Source organism: Chiloscyllium plagiosum, chromosome 40, assembly GCF_004010195.1.
Source record: "Chiloscyllium plagiosum isolate BGI_BamShark_2017 chromosome 40, ASM401019v2, whole genome shotgun sequence".
Taxonomy (NCBI): domain Eukaryota; kingdom Metazoa; phylum Chordata; class Chondrichthyes; order Orectolobiformes; family Hemiscylliidae; genus Chiloscyllium; species Chiloscyllium plagiosum.
Genome location: NC_057749.1, coordinates 23,644,080 through 23,667,767, shown reverse-complemented (window position 1 = coordinate 23,667,767; position 23,688 = coordinate 23,644,080). Strand labels below are relative to the sequence as shown.

The 23,688-nt window shown below is 40.5% G+C and overlaps 1 protein-coding gene across 4 annotated transcripts in view; it reads left to right on the top strand.

Moving 5' to 3' along the window:
- vps13c (vacuolar protein sorting 13 homolog C) overlaps positions 1–23,688 on the top strand; it is a 286,760-nt gene that overhangs the window by 35,191 nt on the left and 227,881 nt on the right. For 2 of the 4 annotated variants that reach the window (XM_043680591.1, XM_043680595.1), the window contains exons 7-9: positions 12,624–12,683; positions 17,521–17,630; positions 17,837–17,896. In XM_043680591.1, the coding sequence (XP_043536526.1) occupies positions 12,624–12,683; positions 17,521–17,630; positions 17,837–17,896 (230 nt within the window). The remainder of the gene's footprint in view (positions 1–12,623; positions 12,684–17,520; positions 17,631–17,836; positions 17,897–23,688) is intronic. The other 2 variants (XM_043680592.1, XM_043680593.1) reach the window with 1 other exon arrangement.

Genomic DNA, 23,688 nt, shown 5'->3' with positions numbered 1-23,688 from the left:
AAGGTAGTGTTGTACGAATCTCAGACATGGCTGCAAGGGGATCAGGGCTGTGAATTAAATATCCAATATTCCTGTTGAAATGATGGGCGGGAGCATGGGTTGCCTTGTTAGTAAGAAATTAAATCTATATCAAGAAGTGACAAGAATTGAAAGGCATAGAATCTGTGGGATTTAGATCAGAGTGGTGCTGGAAAAGCACAGCAGGTCGGGCAGCATCCGAGGGGCAGGAAAATCAACGTTTTGGGTAGGTGGGAAGGGAGATAGGCAGGTAGGACAGGTCATGGGGACAGTGCTGAGCTAGAAGGTTGGAACTGGGGTAAGGTGGGGGGAGGGGAAATGAGGAAACTGGTGAAGTCCACATTGCCCTGGAGTTGAAGGGTCCCGAGTGGAATCTGTGTGGGTATTGTTGAGGAACTGTAAAGGAAACCAGACCCTAGTGAGAGTTGTGTACAGGCCACCTAGCAGTAACATCCCATAAACACACCCGTTGGCCAAAAGGTAAGTTTTTAGACCCCAATCCTTACCTGCAGTTCTCCAATCCAGGGGGAAACAACATTGAGTGATTTCAGACAAAGTAGCGGTTAGGAGCCATTCACTGAAGCTTCCACCTCTTCTGGGGCCTCAAACATCTGCTGTCTGCTAAAGCTAACAAAGAACTAGAAAGCCTGCTCTGTGAGAACTGACCACTCCCATTCAAGCTGCTTCCATTGTTCCAACATGTTAAAAAATCCTAAAGGCCTGCAAAGTAGTTTACTTAGGACATCTCCAGTAGCCAGTTTGACACCTCTCTTCAAAAAAAAACCCACAGCAAAATAATATTTTTAAAGTGATAGTAACTGGGAAAATCAAGTTGGTAGCAGATCACTAGAAAACAAACTTGTGCAATGTCTACTAGTTGGGTTTTTAGAGCAGCTTATGGTAGAGCCAATTAGGCACAGGCAGTTCTGGATTTGGTGATGTGTAATAAGGTAGACTTGATTGGAGAGCTTCAGGCTCTGGAGCCCCTGGGGGGGGGATTGACCATGGTATAGTAGAATTCACCCTGATGGTTTAGAGGGAGAAGTTGGAATCTGATGTAATGGTATTATAATTCATTCAAGGTAACTACAAAGACATGAGCGAGGAGCTGGCCAGAGTTGGTTGGAAGGGGAACTTTATTGCTGGAACAGCACAGCAGGTCAGGCAGCATCTAGGGAACAGAAGATTCGACGTTTCGGGCACATGCCCTTCTTCAGGAATCAGGCATGTGCCCGAAACGTCGAATCTTCTGTTCCCTAGATGCTGCCTGACCTGCTGTGCTGTTCCAGCAATAAAGTTTCAGCTTTGATCTCCAGCGTCTGCAGACCTCACTTTCTCCTGGAAGGGGAGCCTAGTAGGGAAGATGGTGGAGCAACAATGTCAGGAGTTTGTGGGGGTAATTTGGGAAGCACAGCAGAAATTCATTCCAAGGAAAAAGAAGCATACCAAGGGGGAGGATGAGGCAATAATGGCTGACAAAGGAAGTCAGGGACAGCAAAAAGTCAAAGAGAAAGCTTAAATATGGGGAAGATGAGTGGGACACCTGAGGATCAGGAAGCCTTTAAAAGCTAGCTGAGGATAATTTTTAAAAAAAATGAGACCATGAAATATGGGGATAAGCTACTTATAATATAAAAGAAGATTGCAAGAGGTTTTAGATAGCTAAAAAGTGAAGAGGGCAAGAGTGGATGTTGACCTGCTGAACAATGAAGCTGGAGAAGTAGGAATGAGTAGCTAAGAAATGGTAGAAGAACTGAATAGTACTTTGTATCAGTCTTCACAGTAGAAGACACCAGTAGCAGACCACAACTTCGAGAGTTGTGGGTAGAGCTGAGTGTAGAAGGTGATGGGAAAGCTTAAAGGTCTGAAAGTGGATAAGAGATCTGGATCAAATGGCCTCTATCCCAGGTTTCTGGAGAAGATAGCTGAAGAGATTGTGGTGACATTGGAGGTAATCTTTTAGGGATCACTGGAGTCGGAGGATCCCAGAGGATTGGAAAATGGCTAATGTGGTCTGTTTAAAAAGGGAGGAAGACCAGACAGGAAACTGGGGCGGCATGGTGGCTCACAGCACCAGGGACCCGGGTTCGCTTCCAACTTTGGGTGATTGTGTCTGTGTGGAGTTTGCATATTCTCCCTGTGTCTGTGTGGGTTTCCTCTGGGTGCTCCGCTTTCCTCCCATGGTCCAAAGACGTGCAGGTCAGGTGGATTGGCCATGCTAAATTGCCCATGGTGTTAGGTGCATATGATCAATGTAAAAATACACTAAGTAATTGCAAGGGTATAACACAGCATTGTTACACTTCATTTGAAGCATAAATTGCTGAAATAGTGTTGCAGCCTCTGCCTTAAAACTTTGACAGCCTTCTCACTGGCACCCTCAAGTGACTACTCAAACTTCACGGTAGATCACAGTAATACAGTAAATTTCCAGTATTTCTGATATACATTGTGTTGGTTTATCGAGAGTTGCGGATAAAACAATGTTTGCTGTACTTGAAGTAACTGTTATATCTTCTGAGAAGGGAGACGAAAAGTATATAAACATGTTTTGTCATGGAAGCTTTTCTCATTTATTTTTGAAATAATCCAATTTCAACTGAAAAGAATGCAATATTCTATGAAGTGAAATGTGTTAAGTTGCCAAATATGAAATGTAAATGTTTGTATTTAAGAATTTAAGTGGTGGAAGAACTTTTTATTCTTTACCTCTTTTGTTCAGTGTGGGATCTGGAGCATGGTTAGTTTGGTCACTGCAGTGGCATGCATTTTTGTGGGCACTGCTTTAAATCAGCAAATCCAGAGAGTTCTAGATGGATACATAATGTTCACGTCTGATGGGATGGATTAGTTGTAAATTTCAAGCTATGAGTGAAATTGATCTTCATGAACTGAGAGAAAAGGCATCTTTGCCCGAATATCAGTTGGCGGGATACTTCGCTGTCTACAGACATTTAAAGCAGGAGAGTGAAAGGGATGTTGCAATTAGTTTCAATTTCACAGTGTAAAGATGGGATTGCATTTCGTGAGTCTGGCACTCCAGTATCTTCAGTGCTTCATGGTCATTGACTGCCTGTTAATTGCCAAGTTTGAAGAAGTAAAATTCTTGATGACCTGAATTTGACTTGACTTGAATATAGAAGAGTTTAGTGACAATGTTTGACTTGTAATTTCAAAGATCATGGGAGTCACAATGAACTCTGCTTATTAAGGACCAGCAGATTTCACTTTGTTAATAGTACAGCAATGAGTATATGTTGTTTTCCTTTTATTAAATGTGTCATTCTTACATCTCTTTCATGTACTTCCACAAACCATATTGCACTCTGATTTCCATCTTCCCACTGTCATGTTATTGATTTTCATGATTGACTTCCCCAAAACTGTCCTTGCTGCCTTCTATATTTCACTTCATACGGGCTTCAGTTTGTTTTATAAAACTGATGACAGTTTTATCCAGTTTTTAAACCGATCTAATTTTCTGCTCATCCATGTCTTTGCTAAAATCCATTGGCTCCCTGTTCCTCTAGAGATCCCACCATGTTTGTGTTGCAGTTGTCTGACCTCCCATTCCAAGCATTGGCTCCAAGTCCTAGCTTTGCTTGTGCTTGCTTTTGTTAAATGTAGCAGAGTTTTCAATGACATTGCTGTCTCACACACTGTAAAAGTTTTGCAAACACTTCCCTCCCACCCCCAACTTCTCACCTACCTCTTGGTCTGCTAAATTGGTTTTTTATTTGTTTTGTGTTGCCTAGCGTTTAAGCTCTACGATTACTTTGACATGATTAACTGGCAAAAATGAACCCAGAACCCTCAGAGCTCAAACAAGAAAAGAGAAATAACTTGCGTATACTTGGAGGGTACTTCAAAGCCAGTGAAATGAAAAATAAATATCATCTCCTTTTCTGATTCATGCTTTTAAATTCCAATTTTTGAAAATGTATTCTTTACCTCCTATTCTTCAATTTTTATTACCTGCATCTTAAGTTTATTACGTTCGTTTGTCCCAGATGGCATTCAACCTTGATGAAAATAAGCTTAACTTGTGAAGATTATTGTTCAGTGTATGACTGTATTGATGTATTTCCAACTAATATCAGCAGAAAGTCAGTATTCTTCAGCACATCATTCATTCTTCAATGCAAACTAACAACAACTACGCAGTACAATATTTAGGATAAATACTTCAAGGCATTTTTTCCCTCTGCTCTTTAACAATTGTAGGTCTGCATATTTATTGTTTAATTTTTTTTTAAACAACGACTCATGACTAGTTCTACATCCCTGCAATCACTCCCCTGGACTCTGTACAACATCAGCGCATTCATCCTTATATACGAGGTCTGAAACTACACTCAATATTCGAAATGTAGTCAGACTAGACCCTTATACAGCCTCAGCAGTACATCCCTACTCTTGTATTCTAGCCCTCTTGAACTGAATGCTGACATTGCATTTCCGTTGGAGAGGATTTCCAAGAAGAACGCACATATCAACACCGACATCAAGTTTCTACAGAAATGCAGGCAAGCAGGAAAGATCCCAAAAAGATTATGGATCATGACAATGTATAATTTCAGTTACATCGCACTAAACTTTTGCTAGAAATTCTGTGCCTTACAATTGTGTACTCCACAACCATCTGATGGAGTGGCGCTCTGTAAGCAAGTGCTTCCAATTAAACCTGTTGGACGATAATCTGGTGTTGTGTGATTTTTAACTTTGTACACCCCAGTCCAACACCAACACCTCCAAATCATGACATTGCATTTGCCTTCCTAACTGCCTGCATGTTAATCTGAAGAGAATACTGAACTAGGGCTCCTAAGTCTTTTTGTTAGTATTTCCACCTATCTTTGTGTCATCTGCAAACTTAGCAATAATGCCTTCAGTTTCTTTGTCCAGATTGTTAATGTATAATGTGAATAGGTGTGATCCCAAAAGGGACTCCTGCAGGACTCCACTAGTCACCGGCTGTCATCCTGAAGAAGACCCCTGTTTCCCCATTCTTTGCCATCTGCCAGTCAATCCCCTATCCATGCCAGTTACTTGCCCCTAACACCATCTTATTTAGCAGCCTGCTGTGTGGCATCTTGCCAGAAGCATTCTGGAAATGCAAATAGCTTATGTCCTCTTGCTGTCATTTGTGTAACTGGCTCATTTCCTCCTCAATGAATTCTAACAGCCTGGTCTCTTGTCGAAGCAGTTCTGACTTAGCCCTATTTTACCATGCACTTCCAGATACTTGCAATCTTATCCTTAGTAAAAGACTCTGTCATTGCAAAGATTTTAGAGGTCAGACTAACTGGCCAGTAATTTCCTGCCTTCTACCTTTACTACCTCCCTTTTTAAACAGGTGTTACATTCGCTACTTTCCAATCCTCTGGAAGCCTTCCTGACTCTAGTGATTACTGAAAGATCACCACCAATGCCTCAATGTCTTCAGCTATTTCCTTCAGAACTCTGAGTGTAGTCCATCTAGTCTGGGTGATTTATCCACTTTCTGACCTTTTACCTTTTCCACCAGCACCTCCTGAGTGATGGCCACTACACTTACCTCTTTCCCTGACTCTCGAAGTTCTGAGATGCTGCTGATGTGTTTCACTGTGAAGACCGATGCAAAGTACTATTCAGTTCGTCTGTCATTTCTTTGTACCTCTGTACTACTATTACTGGTCGGCACGGTGGCTCAGTGATTAGCACTGCTGCCTCTCGGTGCCAGGGACCTGGGTTCGAATCAAGCCTCAGGCTGTGTGGAGTTTGCACTTTCTTCCCATGTCTGCGTGGGTTTGCCCCGGGTGCTCCGGTTTCCTCCCACAGTCCAAAGGTGTGCAGGTCAGGTGAATTGGCCAAGCTAAATTGCCCATCGTGTTTAGGGATGTGTAGGTTAGGTACATTAGCCAGGGGAAATGTAAAATATTGGGTAGGGTAATGGGTCTGGGTGGTCTTCGGAGGGTCAATGTGGACTTGTTGGGCTGAAGGGCCAGTCCACGCTGTAGGGATTCTAATTCGATTCTAATTCTCCAGCCTCATTATCCAGTGTTACAATGTCCACTGTTGTCTCCCCCTCACCTTTTTGGTTAGCTTTTTTTTATATTAGTGACTCGCTTCCTCTCCTTTGATCTTCTCCTCCCGTATTGCTTTTTTAGTTATACTCTGCTCATTTTTAAAGGCTTCATAATCATCTCGCTTCCCATTAATATTCATAACATTTTGTTTTTCCTTTTATACTGTCCCAACCTCCCTTGTCAGCTGTGGTAGCCTGTGCTCCCCTTAATATGCTGCTTCTCTGTTGGAATGAATTTCTGCTATGCCTCCTGAATTATTCCCAGAAACTCTTGCCATTGCTGCAGTGCCACCTTGCCTGCTCGGCTCCTTTCCCAATCTGCTCTGGCCAGTTCATCCTCACTTCTCCAATTACCTTTACTGAATTGTAATATTGCTACATCTAATTCCAGCTCATACCCTTCAAATTGCAGGGTGAATTTTATTATATGATGGTCACTGTCCACTAGGGCTTCCTTGTCTGCCTCATTACACACCAAATCCAGAAATGCCTAATCACTAGTCAGCTCGACCACAAATTGCTCCAAAAATCCTTTTTGTAGACATTCTACAAATTCACTTTCTTGAGATCAGCCAAAAATCTGATTTTCCCAATCCACCTGTATAATAAAGTCCTTCATGATTATTGTAATAGTGTTTTTCTTACATGCCTTGACTATCTCTTCAGTATTTTTCTCCGCCACCCTCCCATATCCTGACTACTGCTGGGAGACCTGTAAACAAGACCTATTAGGGTCTTTGTTTTTTTTCTTTGGATTCCTCAACTCTACTGACGCAGATTCCATGTATTTTGACTCTTCAGTGCTACTTTATCGATTTTAATTTTTTATTTTTTATTACTAACAAGATAATCCTGTTACCTTTGCCCATCTGCCAGTCCTTTAACTAGGACACTTATTCTTAGATATTTCATTCCCAGCCCAGATCCCCTTGTAGCCATGTCTCTGTGATATCAACAACATCGGACCTAGCAATTTCCATTGTAATTGTAGCTGTGCTACAAGCTCATTTATCTTACTTTGAAAAGTGCGCACATTTAAGTACAACACCTTCACACCTGCAATGACTGCAAGTCCCCGTCCCATAGTTGTCCCCTTATCTGCTTTGCCTGAAGTTAGCTTCCTGATCCTTTCCATATTCCGTCCTGTTACTTGTCCTGGGAACTTTAATACTGAATCTCCTTCTCCCCACAACCTTTCACTTTTTCCTACAACTGAATGCACTCCTGCACTCATTACTGAATATCCCTAGACACAGTCCTAGTTATGCAATTCACCAGGACTCTGGTCTCAGCATAATTCATGTGGTATTAGTGCCCCATGAACTTGAACCTGTTTCATCCACATCAATCTTTAAGTCACATGCTCACCTCAAATCTTATTGACCCTGTGAATTCTAATGCCTGTTTTTAAAAAAAAAAAGTTGCCCTCTGGTTCCCTTTTATTTTTTCCTCTTTTAACCTTAAACTGATGCCGTCTAGTCCTTGATTCCCAACCCTGGGGAAAAAGATGAAGTGCTGTCGCGCTATCCACGCCTCTCATGATCTTCTGCACTTTTATAAGGTTCCACCCACCCACCCCCCCCCTCCACGCATGCGCACACACCAGCCTCTTGAGCTGTAAAGAAAGTTCCAGCTTATCCAACCTCTTCCTGTAACTCGGACCATTGAGTCCAAGCAACATTCTTGTAAGTTTCTTGTACACTTTTTCTTTCCAGTTTGATAAAATCCTTCCTATCACAAGGTGACCAAAACTGAACACAATACTCCAACTGCAGCCTCACCAACATCCTGTACAAATGCCATACAACTTCCCGACTTCTCTACTGAATGCCCTGACTGATGAAGTCCAGTGTGCCAAAAGCCACCTTCACAGCCCTGTCTACCTGTGACTCCACTTTCAGAGACCTGTGCACCTGAACTCCAAGGTCCCTATGTTCCACTGCACTCCTTTAAGGCCCGACCACTCACCATGAAAATCCAACCCTGATTTGACTTTCCCAAAGTGCAAGACCTCACACTTATCTATATTTGCCACTTCCAAGCCTACTTCCCCAGCTGCTCAAGGTCCTGCTGCAATTCCTGACGGGAGAAAGTGAGGACTGCAGTTGCTGGAGAACAGAGTCAAAAAATATGGTGCTGGAAAAGCACAGCTGGTCAGGCAGCATCCGAGGAGCAGGTTTTGAGCATAAGCCCTTCATCTGGAATGGGGAGTTAGGGCCCAAACGGATGGAGAGGTAAATGGGAGGGGTTGGAGCTGGGGGAAGGTAGCTGGGAATGGTGATGGTGATAGGATGGTGAAACAGACAGTTGGGAATGGAGATGGACAGTTCAAGAGGGTGGTACTGAGTTAGAGGGTTGGATCGAGGATAAAGTCGGGACAGGGGAAATGAGGAAACTGGTGAAATCACCATTGATCCCGTGTGATTGGAGAGGTGGAAGATGAGGTGTTCTTCCTCCAGGCATTGGGTGGCTTGAGTTTGGTGGTGGAGACGGCCAAGGACTTGCATGTCCTTGGTGGAGTGGGAGGGGGAAGTTGAGTTCAGCCTCAGGACGGTGGGGTGGATTTGGTTTGTGTGTGTCTCCCAAAGATATTCCTTGAAGTGTTCCGCAAGTTGGTGTCCTGTCTCCCCAATGTAAAGGAGACCACATTAAGAGCAACGGACACAGTAGATAATGTGTGTGGAAGTACAACAGCTTGAGATCGTAGGGCCCTAACAAATGCCTGCACAGATGTCCAAGAGTTGAGATACCTGACCTTCAACAACTCCAGCTAGCTTCCCTATGTCAGGTATGACTCCATCCATGCAGAGAATTTCCCCTGATCTCCCATTGCTGGTTTCCCCCATGGCTTCTTTATGCCACACTCCGTCAAATGTGACCTTAATGTGAAAAATGTCCTGATGCCAGTTGGGGAGATGCTGGAATTGATTATTAAGGAAGGGACACCAAGGGTGTTTACATCACATAATGGTAAGGCAGAATCAATATGGCTTTATGAAAAGGAAATGATTTTGACAGTTGTGTGTCTTCAAAGCTGGGATAGATCATTGCAGTCGAGTTGGATGATATCCTGTTTGGGAAGAGTTGAGTTCATCTTGCTGGTTTTTAAATGAATGGTGGAGTACTTTCATGGCTTAATTCCATTCCTTGTGAATGTTTACAGACATTAAATGTGAACTGTTTTACACAGATGCACAATTCTTGTGCATTTTTGTATACATTCCTCTATACAAGAGCTTGTATTTTTATGCTGTCTTAAACTCCTTTGTGCATTTTACTAAGTTAAACAGGAACGTAATTGGGTAAAATCTGACACAACCGCCAAGAATATGAATAGCGAGATTGGTGTCAAGTAGAACCTTCAAAGGAAGAGAGAAATAAGGCGATCTCATAGAAGCATAGATACCCTACAGTCTGGAAGCAGGCCATTTGGCCATCGAGTCCAGACTGACCCTCTAAAGAGAATCCCATCCAGACCTACCTTCCTACCTTATCCCTTTTAATCCTGCATATCCCATATCAAATCCACTGAACCTATTCATCTTTGGATTGTGGGAGGGATTTGAGCAAAGTGTGAGAATTCTTAAGTGTGCGATAGTGCTGGAACAGAAGTATCGGAACTTCAGCATGTGGATGATGAATGAGTATAACTTAATGTAAGCCAGAATATGGGCAACAGAACATTTTTATTTTGTTGTGATGGTAAACTGCCCAGGAGAACATTGCACATCTGACAGTGAGCCTTATTGCACAGTTGTTAAATTTATTAATCTAAAGAGAGAAAATGACTTTTTTGCTTCTGTATTAAAAGTATCTCAAAATTCACATTGCAAAAAGAGCAACATTTTAATTCAAATAAGTTATTTTTGAGGCAAGTTTTCAAATGAATTTGAAAGTGTTATACATGAATGTGTTTATTAGATGGCACTTTTTAAAAAACAACTTTTGGTCGAAAATATTTTGCTTCAAATTTAAATTTAAAAATTGCTCTCTTTTATCTCCTAGTTCTGAAGAAAGGGTCAGAGGATTCAATGTTAACTCCGTTTTGTCTCCACAGATACTGCCAGACCTGAGTTTCTCCAGCATGTTCTGCTTTTTGTTTTAAAAAAAAATGTTGGGCTAGAGTTAGTTTTACCCGCCAGCAAAAATTCTGTCAGGATTGTGGATCTTGTCAGCTTTGAACAACGCTATTCTCATCACAAGTGAGCTGCCCTGCCAACTGGGTGAAGTACAATTTGGGCAAGAAATACATTAAATTACTGAAATATGAACTGAGCAGACAATTTAAATGGTAGAAGCTTTATTGTGATTCCTGCTTCATTGTACAAAAATAAAACCCATTTAAATAGATTTCACTTTTCTGAACCCGATCTGATGTGTTTCTTGTCCATACTGTACTTTGTCCAGTTGGTAGGATACCTCATTTGTGATGCAGCATGACGCTAACAACGTGGGTTCAGTTCCCACATTGGCTGAGGTTTGCTGTTCCTCAACCTCTCCCTTACCTAAGGCATGCTGACCCTCTGGTTAAACCACCACAAGTTGTTGCGCTCTATTGAGAGAGCAGCTTGTGGTCCAGCAAGACTGGTGGCTTTATCTTTTTTTGTTGTGCAACTAGATGGCAAGTTTTAGTGACTAGACGGCAAAATGATTTTTTTTTAGTCTTAACTTGCAGTAAATAATGAAGCAATGTTTTTATAACAGTGAAACTAAATAAACCATATGCTTTTGCTAGTCTTACTGAGTAAGCGTACATGGAAATTGAAAGGTTTTGAAAAGTACTTTGTATTACTTCAACCTTAAGGTTGCTGCTGTCACATGAAGTTAGTTATTGAAGTGTGACTGGTCAGCTTCAAAAATGGGAGAATGAATTGCCTGCTATTCAATATATAAAACCCTTGAATTACAGCCCTACCAATGGTTGAGACAGTGGAGACACAGAAATAACAGCCTCGATAGAACTGGCGTGACCGGATTGAGAGAGTGCCATAAGGGAAATAATTTGAAGAAATGCAGCTGGATGAATCTTTAAGTAACAGTCACTTTGTATAGTTTCATAGAATAGTTACAAGACAGCTGGAGAGCTCTTGGACTGTCATATCTGAGCAGGTTTTCTGCAAGAGCAATTCCCCTAGTTTGCCCTGTTAGCTTTTCCCAACAACCTTGCAATTTTACTTCACCAATTATCCAGTTTCCTTTTTACAGCTGCAATTAAACCTGCCCGCACCATGTGCTGAGGCAGTGTATTGTGGATTGAGACCACATGCTGTGTTTTAGAAACTTCCAGATGTTACAGTTGCTTCTTCTGCCGATCATCTTAGTGTAATCCTGTGTTTCTCCATCCCCCCACAAATGGGAAAGGTTTGTGTTCTGTTCAGACCCTCATGTCTTTGACCACCTCTATCAAGTCTTCACCTGTTCTTTTCTCTGGAGGGAGCGTCTCAGCCTTTCCACTCTATTGATGTAACTGGTTCCAGAGATGAGTTTCTTTCTCATGCATCTCTTCTGCACCCTTTCTCATTCTTCTACATCCTTCCAAACGTGTGCTGTCCAGAACTCTGCATACTACTCCACTTGAGGCTGAACTTGAGTTTTACCTGGGTTTTTCATCATATCCTTACTTCTCTGTGCATTCCATGTACTTTAAGAACTGATTTCTCAAACTGTTTTTTCATCTTCACTGATTTATGCAGATATAGCTCCCAGTATCTGGTTGAGAATTACACCCTTTAGTTTATATTGAATTGCTTGGTTGTCTTAGTACAGTGAATCACTTTAGACTGCTCAGTATTAACTTTGATCTACCACTTGTCCACCCATTCCACCATCATCTTTTGAGGTTCATTGTTATCCTTACTGTTTACAATACTTATAAGCTTTGAGTCCTCTACAATTTTTGAAATTGTGCCCTATATACCCAAATATAAATCATTACTACTTACCAAGGAGCGGGTGTCCTCTGATCTTCCACCAGTTCAATAAAAATCCTCACCACTACTGTTTCCTGTTTTTGCTCAGTTTATTGCTTATGTTGTCACTTGCTCTTTTAATGCACAAGTAACCTATTAATTAAGCCTGTGATAAAAAATTAATTCAGCTGACAATTTCTCTATACAGTATTTAATGGGCCGAATGATTTTAAATTTAAAGCAAAACTGAGAATTTGGTTAAGATTACTTGCAGATTATGTAATAGAACCTGTTAAGTCTGTGTTTGAGTTTTTAAATCCAGTGTATTGTTATGTCTCCCTGCACCCCTTGAGCTGCATGTGATGAAAGCTGTTGTGAAAATTGACACTATTTTTGCATTCATTGTGGGGGAATCCATTTGAACTTGAAAATGAATGTTGCTTGTTTTATTGTAGAGTTTGTACCACATTGTTCAGCTTTTCAAATTGTTCCTTCACTTTTCTTATTTCTTCTTCACACAAGATACTACTAACCAACACAGTGGTTATTTTCTAGTGCTGCATGTCTCTAGCTCTGACTAACATCACTTTATCCTCTTTCTGTATGTCTTGCTTGCTTGCATTGCTAAGGACGTAAACGTAAAAAGTCTAAAAAGTATTTTAAGAAATCTTCCAAAGTCCGTTCCAAAGGTATGTATGAATATTTTATGATGCACTTTGCATTTTATCCTTGATTGATTTTTGCTCTTATTCCAATGCTTTAAAACCACTGGTTGCTTGCGTTCTTTAAATAATCTTGTGTGTAGGAAAAATAACTTTATCAATTGTTTTTCACCATAAACTGTATGTTCTCCTAATTATATGTTCATGTTTCAGATGGCTACTTCCTAATTAGATGAACTGAATGTAAAGTTTAACTCATTTAAACTGTAGTTTGTGTGGAAGGTGGCACCAAATCAATTGTTGTAGAGTGGGTCAAAATTCTTCTTTGGGTAACTGGAACCGAAAGCTAAACTTATTTGTTTAGGGAATGCGATTGAATTTTAAGAGTGAATGCATATAAATTACTGACTTGACAGCTGAAGGAAACGCTTGGGCTTTGTGGGGAGGGAGAAAAGAAACAATGGGAATAGCTTTCAATATCTCAGTAATCTGTTGATGTGGAGCCTCTTTTGTTTTTTGTGAAATATATCTGGTACAAAACTGGGAGAAGTGAATTAGTCTTTCCTCAACCATTTCCACTTAAAACTGTAAAGATGGGAACTGTTTGAAGATGATGAACAGGATGGACATAAATAAGCTATTTCATCAAAACTTGGATTGCAGAGTTGGAGGAATGCAAAGGTAGAGTGTTTCAAAGAGATGTTTACTCATGATGGAATTGAAGTATGAAATTTAGCGTCAAACCAGGGTCAGTTCGGTAACTTGAGTAATTTGGGGCGTTCAGGTTTCTCCACTGAGAACATGGAGAATCTGGTTATGCTTAAACAATAGTGATGTTACATCAATATCCAGAACTTTTAGGCAGAGTTATTTCAATTTCTTGGATGGAATTTGTATTTTTGTCTGTTCTCTTTTTTTTTTAGGGCATTATGACCATGGTTTTTGTGCCTTCATTGTTGCAATTGCCTCTCTGGTTCGGAAGGCATTCTTAGTCTGTACCATGTTGATCATATAAAATGTGTTCTCGGCAATAGCTTCACTATTTCAGAGTCCAAAATCTATTTCCTAATTGGCATCAGGTTGTGATCAGATCTGAAATTTGCAACCTGATCAATACCTCAAAACGAAAATCCAGTGGCTAACTTAAGCATGTTTAGGAAACAATATTGGAAGTGAGTCTGCATGCAGGCAGTTGAAGTATGTGAAACATTTTATTTCCATTTGTGTTTGTACGTTGTACAATGGAATATCTTCAAAATTAGAAGCCTGGGAGAAAATTGTGCAAGTCCATTACATGTAGAAGTAGAAATCTTTTTTCCCCTTGGGTGAGGGAATGTTTCCCACCTATGCTGAGCTACACTTGGTTTCAGGCAGGCAATAAGTTTATTCTTGTTGCCTTACACGATTTGTTATTTTACATTTAGTTTACCTTGTGTTTTAGCACTAATTCAGTCATCTGCCATCCTTGAGGGCAGTTTTGAGCAACTGCCAGATCATGCAATTCAGTTGCATATTTTTGAGAGTGGAAGTTCTTACCAGGGCGAATAGTTTTTGAGATTGTAAACGAATTGGTGGATAAATCCCTGGAAAACTTTCTTCTGGAAAGAAGGCGGAACGCATTTATATATCCAGATGGAAAGATGCACCCCAGATGCAGACTGCCTTTATACATGGTGTTTAGTTTCCATGTGGCTTTTGTGCGTATTGGCCTAACAGAGGGAAGCCTAGTTGAGATCCATGTGAACTATTTGATTTAATTGCATTTTAGCAGCAGATTGTGACTGCTTTGATCACGAGTTTTAGGAAAGTCACTTTTCGCTGCTTTGACTTGAGTGACATCAGATGATTGTTGCTTCCTTTTCAGCACATGATGAAAAGTGGGTTGTGGTTGTGCACAGATCCTTGATGAAAAGTTGTTCTGGAATTCTGTCCACCAGCAAAGAATTTGAATCCAGTTCAGAGGAGCAGACTTGAACAGAATCCGTTTCTTACCCTATCTCTGATCATGTATTTGACTGTCCAGGCATCTGTAAGAGCAGAATGTTCTCATTACTCTATTGGAGCTCTGTTTCAAGCAGTCCACTCTACTTCCTTACTAACGGGAAACAAAGAATGCTGTACCATCCTCTCCCAGAGCTGTAGTTTTTGGAGTACCTCGTGGAACAGGACCGGGGGTTGGGGAGGGGCTTGACCTTCTCTAAATGACCTTTCCAAAAATTGAAAACCCAACTGTCTGTGCAATTGATTGTATGGTTTGTGCAGTAGCAAAATCTCTATGAATTCACTGCAAGATGAAGTTCTGAAAATGAACAAATGGCAAAACCAATGGGAAATGGCATTCAATACCAAAACAGTGCGATTTCATGTGAATCAGGAACAAACAGGATAAATTAACAGCCTAAAGGGTGTAATTCGCTTCTGGACCTGTTAAATACATGTCCATTTGGAGTTCACTTTAAAAACAATCTTCAATGGCGATTCCACATTCAGTAGAAAACATCCATGCTAAACAGGTTTCCTGGATTCATGAAGAGAACCCTTTAGTAACGTGACAGAAATACGAGTTTATAGCAAAGTCAAACACTTTATCCAATCCTGGTATATGCATATTGTTTTTTGGATTCTTTATATGGCGAGCAACGTCAATAAAATTTGAAGTGATAAAATGATGGACATGCTGTGACATCCTGCATGAATCCGTATCGGAAGAATGCCAGTGTTACGTCCTGGACCAAAGATTTGGATTGGGAATCAGTCTAGCATAGGAGAGAAGTGGTAAACATAGCATGTTCCATGAAATATGGAATGGACTCGGAGAATTGACAAAAGCAAGTACCTGGTGGTGACCTGTGGCAGTGACCAAACATGACACAAGCATCCACACAAACTACATGGAGAACCTGGATGGACCGCTACAGAAGTTAGAGGTTTCCATAACTTTGACATCAATTATTGCCCTTTAATTTCACTGGAACTGTCAAGGATCTTTTAATCTCTAGAATGGATATGTGTAAGCAGACATAATGGTTCATTCAGTGAACTATCTTAGAATTCATGTACATCCACTGGATACAGTTCGTCTATGCAAGATGCCTCTGAGTTGATGTTGGCGAGGTAAAGATATGGATCATATTCTTGTATACAAGTCTGCCTCTTCTACTTCGATCTTTTATCTGTATTCTGCCAATATTTATAGGGGTAGCACGAAATAACTCGGTGTTTTCTGCCGAAATGGTTATACTGATTTTAAAAAAAACCTTGAAATGGAAATAATCTGAACACTAGTCTTATCTATTTCCAGTGATAGGATGATAATTACTTTCTTTGGGAAGTGGTTTCCTTATGGGAAGAAAGATCATTGATATTGCGTTTTAAAAACAAATACTCATTAGGGTTAGGGGGTGACTATAGCTACTGCAAACAAATGAACAAAATGTCATCCAAGTGCTTCCCCAGTACATTTGGAGTCTGATCTCATGTACAGTTTGCATTCACAGGTGATTGCCACTTTGAGAGGAATTGTGCTCACATTGGGAAATGGAGAACTGCTGTGTGTTGAACAGCACTCTTGGGATACTTTTCTTTGAATTTCTTCTGATGCTTTGAGGTGGATTAACTGGTCAAAGCATGTGGTAGATAATGGCATTATAATAGCACATCGGGTACATAGTCAAGTGTTTGACTCAAAGAATGAGTAGAAATGTTAAATGGATTATATCTAATTACCTGGGTGTTGCACTATAGCATTACTTGTATTCAAAATGAAATCATTAACATACTAAGCAAAAAGAAAAGCTGCATATGATCAGATTTTTGTTTTCAAAACAAACTCTTGATGGTTTGCAGCCCAAGAGACCTTGGATAAAACTTTGCTTGGGCAGGGTTTAGGATGCTTGATTATTATTTGGTTTCGTACTCCAGTTAAATGTGTTTAAAACTATGCAATGTGACAGCACAGATAGTGAGGAAAAAGGGTTGTCAGGAACCAAGCAGGTAAGATCTGGTGACGGGTGATTTTGCCAGATTTATATTAATGGGGCTGACTTTCAAGGCAATGATATTTCAGTAATACTCAATTACCTGACTGAGATATTAGATCCCTGAATCTGTTTCAGAAGAGTGATGGAATTTCACCTCCTTTTGTAACTCTTAACTTCCCAAGAGGGATGAGCAAAACTTGTTTACCAGCCAGTGCAAGTTTGAGTATCTTGATTGAAACAACTATGACTCTGTGAGGTGCTTATGGTGGCACAGCATGAAACGCCATGTAGTTCATGAGCATGAATGCCCCCTTACAACATTGTGTCAAACCGTTGAGATTCCAAGCCAACAATGGTGTGTCCTGTTCAGCTGTATGGCTGACTTCTGATTTCACTAATGGAAGGACTTCTCTAGGGCAGCTTCTAATTTGTGAGCAATCTTGATGTTCAGAAAATTGTCTAAAACCACAGCTCAGGATTGCTTGTCAGTTAATGGGCTTGCGTCGAAGAGTGTGATGCTAGAAAAGCAAAGCCGGTCAGGCAGCGTCCGAGGAGCAGGACAATCCATGTTTTGAGCATAAGGTCTTCATTGAAGAGCTTATGCTTGAAACGTTGACTGTCCTGCTCCTCAGATGCTGCCAGACCAGCTGTGCTTTTCCTGTATCACATTCTTCGACTCTGATCTCCAGCATCAGAAGCTTTACTTTCTCCTAGTTAATTGGCTTGCACTTTATACTTTTTTTTTCTGAAGAAGAATGACAGACATTTTTATTTATTCTTCTGATGAAGGAGCGTCGCTCCGAAAGCTAGTGTGCTTCCAATTAAACCTGTTGGACTATAACCTGGTGTTGTGTGATTTTTAACTTTATTTATTCTTGTTTAAGATAAACCTAAAGAAGAGAAAAAGGACTCCTTTGCGGAAAAGCTTGCAACACAGATTATTAAAAATCTGCAAATCAAAATAACAAGCATTCATGTGAGATATGAAGATGCTGTAAGTGTATTTGTTTGCTGAAAGTATTGCTTTATTACCAGTTTTATATAGATTCCAATTATTGTATGTTATCACAGAGCTTCAATTCAGGGTTAGTATATGGTATGTGAGGACGGTAAATCTTTCTTCGTACAACTATCATTTATTATTCTTAATGCAGTTAAGTAATTAAGTTGATTTATAACTGTAGATTGTTTTTTTTTTAGATTACTGATTCTTCGAGGCCAGTCTCTGTTGGTGTCACATTAGGAGAACTCAGTTTACAGGTAATCCAGATATATGATTTTTTAAGTTTTATAAGAGTTGTTGTGGAGTAGGAAATGACATCTGGCCTATTGAGTCAGTGTTGGATTTGCATTGAACGCTTTAACCAACCCTATTTCATCAAATCTATCCGTGATCCTGCAATTAACTTCCTTAATGAGATAATTAGTCTCCAGTTCCATTCATAACTATTAGCTTTATTAAAAAGTTCTTCCTCGCATCAGTCCTACATGTTTTGTTTAGAATCTTCAATCTGCACCCCAAGTCTTTGGGTAATGACGTAATGGAAACAACCTTACTTTGTCTCTCTGCAAGTCTGTCATAGACTTGCACACCTCCATAAAATCTCTCCTCAATCTCCTTTGCTGTTAGGAGAACAATCCAGGTTCTCCAACCAAACTCTGTATCCATTCTGGATTTTGTTCCTTCATTATCACTCTATCAAAATTCTAGAACTCCATTTCTAAAATCGCTATCGCTATAGCTATACCTACTGCACATGGACTGTAGTGGTTCAAAACAAGCATGTCATCGCCATCACCTTGGGCAATTAGAGATGGGCATTAAGTGCTGGCTTAACCAGTAATGTCCACATCCTGTGAAACAGTAAAAACAAATTATCTTAACCTTTTCAAGGATTCTCACATCTATATTAAAGGATAATAACCAGAACTGAACACAATGCTATTATGGCCTAAGCAGAGATTTATGAAAATTTGGTAAGTTTTCCTGCTTTTGTATTCTGTACCTTTGTTTGAAACTGCAGATCACTCTTTGCTTTGATAATTAATATTACTGCCACTTTAAATTCTTTTAAAACGTCTGACTGTCCCTGCACACACTTTAGAATTGTCTCATTTGTTTCTCCTTGTCCTTTCTGCCAAAATGTTATCTCCCACTTTTCAATGTTAAATTCAATCTGACACTTTCTACTATTACAAAGTGATGCTAACAGTTTAATGTGATTGAGTTGAGGTACTCATGGATTCTGGGTAATCCAAGATGGAGGACGGGAAAAATTTCTGGCTGTAATAGGCTGCTCTTTATTTTTTTTTGAGGTATTTTAGGTGTTGGAGGTGATTTCCTCAAATTTCAGGAACACCAATTACTGTTTTATATGCTGTTGCATTGTTTTGGAACTTTGGAGAAAAATTAGTCAAAACAACAGCATTTTAAAAAGTCACACATGGTCAGTCAGTGCAGAAGAATGAGAGGGAAAGAAACACACACTGCTAACTGACACAGCAGTGAGCCTGCACCATTACTACCTTTGTTGTTTGAATTCGCGTATTACTGGACATGGGAGTGCATCTGGGAAAATTAACAAACAGTGAAATTCACACCTGATCTTGGAGGAACCTGATGGAAGAGGTCACAGCACAGAAACAGAAAAGTGAATAATTTTAAGTGTGGCCTTATTGTAAGTCTGCAGTAGTTAGTAAAGTGGGTTGGTTCTTGATGATGTTTTATTGAGATATGTCTCTTAATGAAACTTAAAAATATATTAAGTATTAAGTTAGACTGAAGCAGTGTTTTGTCGAGAAATAAGACTGCTGTTTTTCTGGGTCTAAGATTGAAAGAAGCAAAAATGGGCTTTAGTAGAGTGATATGCTTTTCTTGTCGGATGTGGGAGTTTAGGGAGAGTTTACATGTTAACTGAGGATTATATCTGCAATAAATGCAATGGGATTTCCAACTAATCAGGTTGAATGGATCAGTTGGAGAGACAGTTAGAGGCTATGAGGAATTTACAAGAGCATTGGGGTGTAATGGATGGCAGTTATAGGAAGGGAGAAAAGTCTCAGATACAGTCACATAGATGAGTTAACTCCAGGAAAGCTAAGAAAGGTAGGCAGGTAGTGCATGAGTCTTCTGTGGCTATCCCCATTTGAAACAAGTATGCTATTTTGGAAAATGTAGTGGGTGATGGATTCTCAGGAAATGCAGCTCAAACAGCCAGGTTTCTGGTATCAATATTTGGCTCTCATGCAATGAGGGGTATGTTCGGTTCCAAGAGTTCGATTGTGTTAGGGGATTCTCTAGTCCGAAGCACCGACAGGTCTGTGGCCAGCAGTGAAACATCAGAATGATGTGTTGCTTCCCTGGTGCCAGGATCAAGGATGCCCCAGAGAGGGTGCAGAAAGTCCTCAAGGGGAAGAGGACCCAGTGGGAGGCCATTGTACACATTGGAATCAATGATATAGGAAGGGAAATGGATGAGATTCTGAAGGAGAATATAGAGAGTAAGGCAGGAATTTTAAAAAGAGGTCCTCAAGAGTAATAATATCGGGATTACTCCCAGTGCTATGAGCTAGTGAGGGTAGGAATAGAAGGATAGAGCAGATGAATGCATGGCTGAGGAGCTGGTGTATGGCAGAAGGATTCACCGTTTTGGATCATTAGAATCTTTTCTGGGGTAGAAGTGACTTGTACAAGAGGACGGATTGCACTCCTCAGTTGGAAGGGGACTAATGCACTGGCAGAGAGAGCTGCTCGGGAGGATTTAAACTAGTAAGGTGGAGGGTTGGAACCCAGGGAGATGGTGAGGAAAGAGATCGATCTGATACAGTTGAGAACAGAAGAGTCAAACAGTCAGGGCAGGCAGGGACAAAGCATAGAACAAGATAGGTCTGACAAATTAAACTGCATTTATTTCAATGCAAGAGGCCTAACCGGGAAGGCAGATGAACTCAGGCCATGGTTAGTAACATAGGACTGGGATATCATAGCCATTACAGAAACGTGGCTCAGGGATGGTGTTATGGACTAGGCCAGACCACTCAAAACATTCCTAAGCAGGCAGCCCAGGTCATAACTTTTCAATTTGTTTCGGAAAGTGTTACGAGACGGGATAAACCCTCCTGCTTAATTTAAAGCCAGCAACACAGCAAAGATTTATCCTGTACAGTAATCTGTCAAAATTCAAGTGGCCAAGAACTATTTAAAGTAAAAATTAACAATTCTTTTTCTAAAGTATAACGGAGAATAATTAACTAGCAACTATTTACTATTTCTTTCTCTAACCTATCTTTTACCTCCCCTTCTAGAATACCGATAAAACTCCCAATTAAGATTTACAAAACCACCCTTCTGATCTCAAAACTAGGCAGCTTCCGTTCTTCTGTTTGGATCTACTTGTATCGTCTTTTCTTTTTCTTGGGAATTTTTGCGTCACAGGTTACCGATCGAAAAGGTACCTTTTTAAGAGAGCTATTTTTCAGGCAGTCTGTTTATCTGCTGGGCTTGTCAGTTGTCCTCTCTACTGTTCAATTCTCCCTGGTCTTATACCCTCTCAAAGCATTGATTGTGTTATTGGCTTTTAAGATTGTCAGTATACTCAATTCAAACTGGATTGGAGTTTGATATTTTTCGGGGTATAATTTAAACTGAGTGGCCAAATTCGAATTTGTTCTTGGCTCCAGGCAACGAGCTAATATGGTTATTCGACCGAGTGTTACATTGTTGCCTTATTGAGAACGCTTGGTGCTGTGTCCGGTAGTTCTGCTTTTAACTATCAAAGGTACACCCATATTTCATAACAGGAAGTATACAGTGAAAATTAGTCAGATTAAGTTAGTGAGGTTGACTACCAGGTTTAAAGTAGACAAAAATTTATTCACAGAATTACACAATGAAACATGAACAGAATAAAGAACCCTTATAGAACTGAGTCTGCCCAAACTAGACTTAATTATGCTGTTCCGAATATACGCTACAGTCCCAATAAGCAAACCCCCTTAAAACACAGTACAAAGAAAGGGTTACATGCATACAGGTTGAAGTTGGAAGGGCAGAAGAGAGAATTTCTGCACATTTCACCATTGAATTCCCAACCAATTCTGGACTGAACTAAACTGCTCAGCTCAGCTAGAGAGCTGACCACTCCCCTTTCATTCTACAGGTCAGTTCTAAAACATGACTTGGCCTGAAGTCTCATCTGTTTACATTTAAACAAAAGGGCCTCTCAATACCCTTTAATTTCTATACCAAACTAGATTAATTGGAACTGAGAGCGGTATATTACCCATCTGAAAAAACCAAGGACAGAGTAACCTTGCGAAAAGGAACCGCTTTTAGGAAAAAGAAACCAGCTTTGTGACAATGTACAGGACTGGCAGCTTAATGTTCCAGGATACAAATGCTGTAGGAAGGACAGAAAGGGAGGCAAGAGAGGAGGGGGCAGTGGCTTTTTTGCTAAGGGGTAGCATTACAGCTGTACTGAGGGAGGATATTCCTGGAAATACATCCAGGGAGGTTATTTGGGTTGAACTGAGAAAAAAGAAAGGGATGATCACCTTATTGGGATTGTATTATAGACCCCTCTGGTAGTCAGCGGGAAATTGAGAAACAAATTTGTAAGGAGATTGCAGTTATCTGTAGGAATAATAGTGTGGTTAGGGGAATTTAACTTTCCAAACATAGACTGGGACTGCCATAGTGTCAAGGGTTTAGATGGAGAGGAGTTTAAGTGTGTACAAGAAAATTTTCTGATTCAGTATGTGGATGTACCTACCAGAGAAGGTGCAAAACTTGACCTACTCTTGGGAAATAAGACAGGGCAGGTGACTGAGGTCAGTGGGGGAGCACTTTGGGGCCAGCGACCATAATTCTATTAGTTTTAAGAGTGATGGAAAAGGATAGACTCTATCTAAAAATTCAGGTTCTAATTTGGAGGAAGGCTAATTTTGATGCTGTTAGACAAGACTTCTAGAAGTTGATTGGGGGCAGATGTTCGCAGGTAAAGGGATGGCTGGAAAATGGGAAGCCTTCAGAAATGAGGTAATGAGAGTCCAGAGATGGCATATTCCTGTTAGGGTGAAAGGAAAGGTGTAGGAAATGCTGGATGATGAAAGAAATTGAGGGTTTGGTTAAGAAAAAGAAGGAAGCACATGTCAGGTATAGTCAGGATAGATTGAGTGAATCCTTAGAAACGGTAAAGGCAGTAGGAGTATACTGAAGACTGAAATCGGGAGGGCAAAAAGGGGAGATGAGATAGCTTTGGCAAATAGAATTAAGGAGAATCCAAAGTGTTTTTATAAATACATTAAGGACAAAAGGGTAACTAGGGAGAGAATAGGGCCCCTCAAAGATCAGCAAGGTGGCCTTTGTGTGGAGCCGCAGGAGATGGGGGGAGATACTAACTGAGTATTTTACATCAGTGTTTACTGTGGAAAAGGACTTGGAAGGTATAGAATATAGGGAAATAGATGGTGACATCTTGAAAAATGCCCATATTACAGAGGAGGAAGTGCTGGATGTCTTGAAATGCATAAAAGTGGATAAATCCCCAGGACCTGATCAGGTGTACTCCAGAACTCTGTGGGAAGTTAGGGAAGTGATTGCTGGGCCCCTTGTTGAGATGTTTGTATCATTGATAGTCACAGGTGAGGTGCCGGAAGACTGGAGGTTAGCTAACATGGTGCCACTATTTAAGAAAGGTGGTATGGACAAACTAGGGAACTGTAGAACAGTGAGCCTGACGTTGCTGGTGGGCAAGTTGTTTGAGGGAATCCTGAGGGACAGGATGTACATGTACTAGGAAAGGTAAGGACCGATTAGAGATGGTCAACATGGCTTTGTGCATTGGAAATCATATCTCACAAACCTGATTGAGTTTTTTGAAGAAGTAAAGAGGATTGAAGGCAGAATGGTAGATGTGATCTTTATGGACTTCAGTAAGGTGTTCGACAAGGTTCCCCATGGTAGAATGATTAGCAAGGTTAGATCTCATGGAATACAGGGAGAATTAAGCCATTTGGATACAGAACTGGCTCAAAGAGAGAAGACAGAGGGT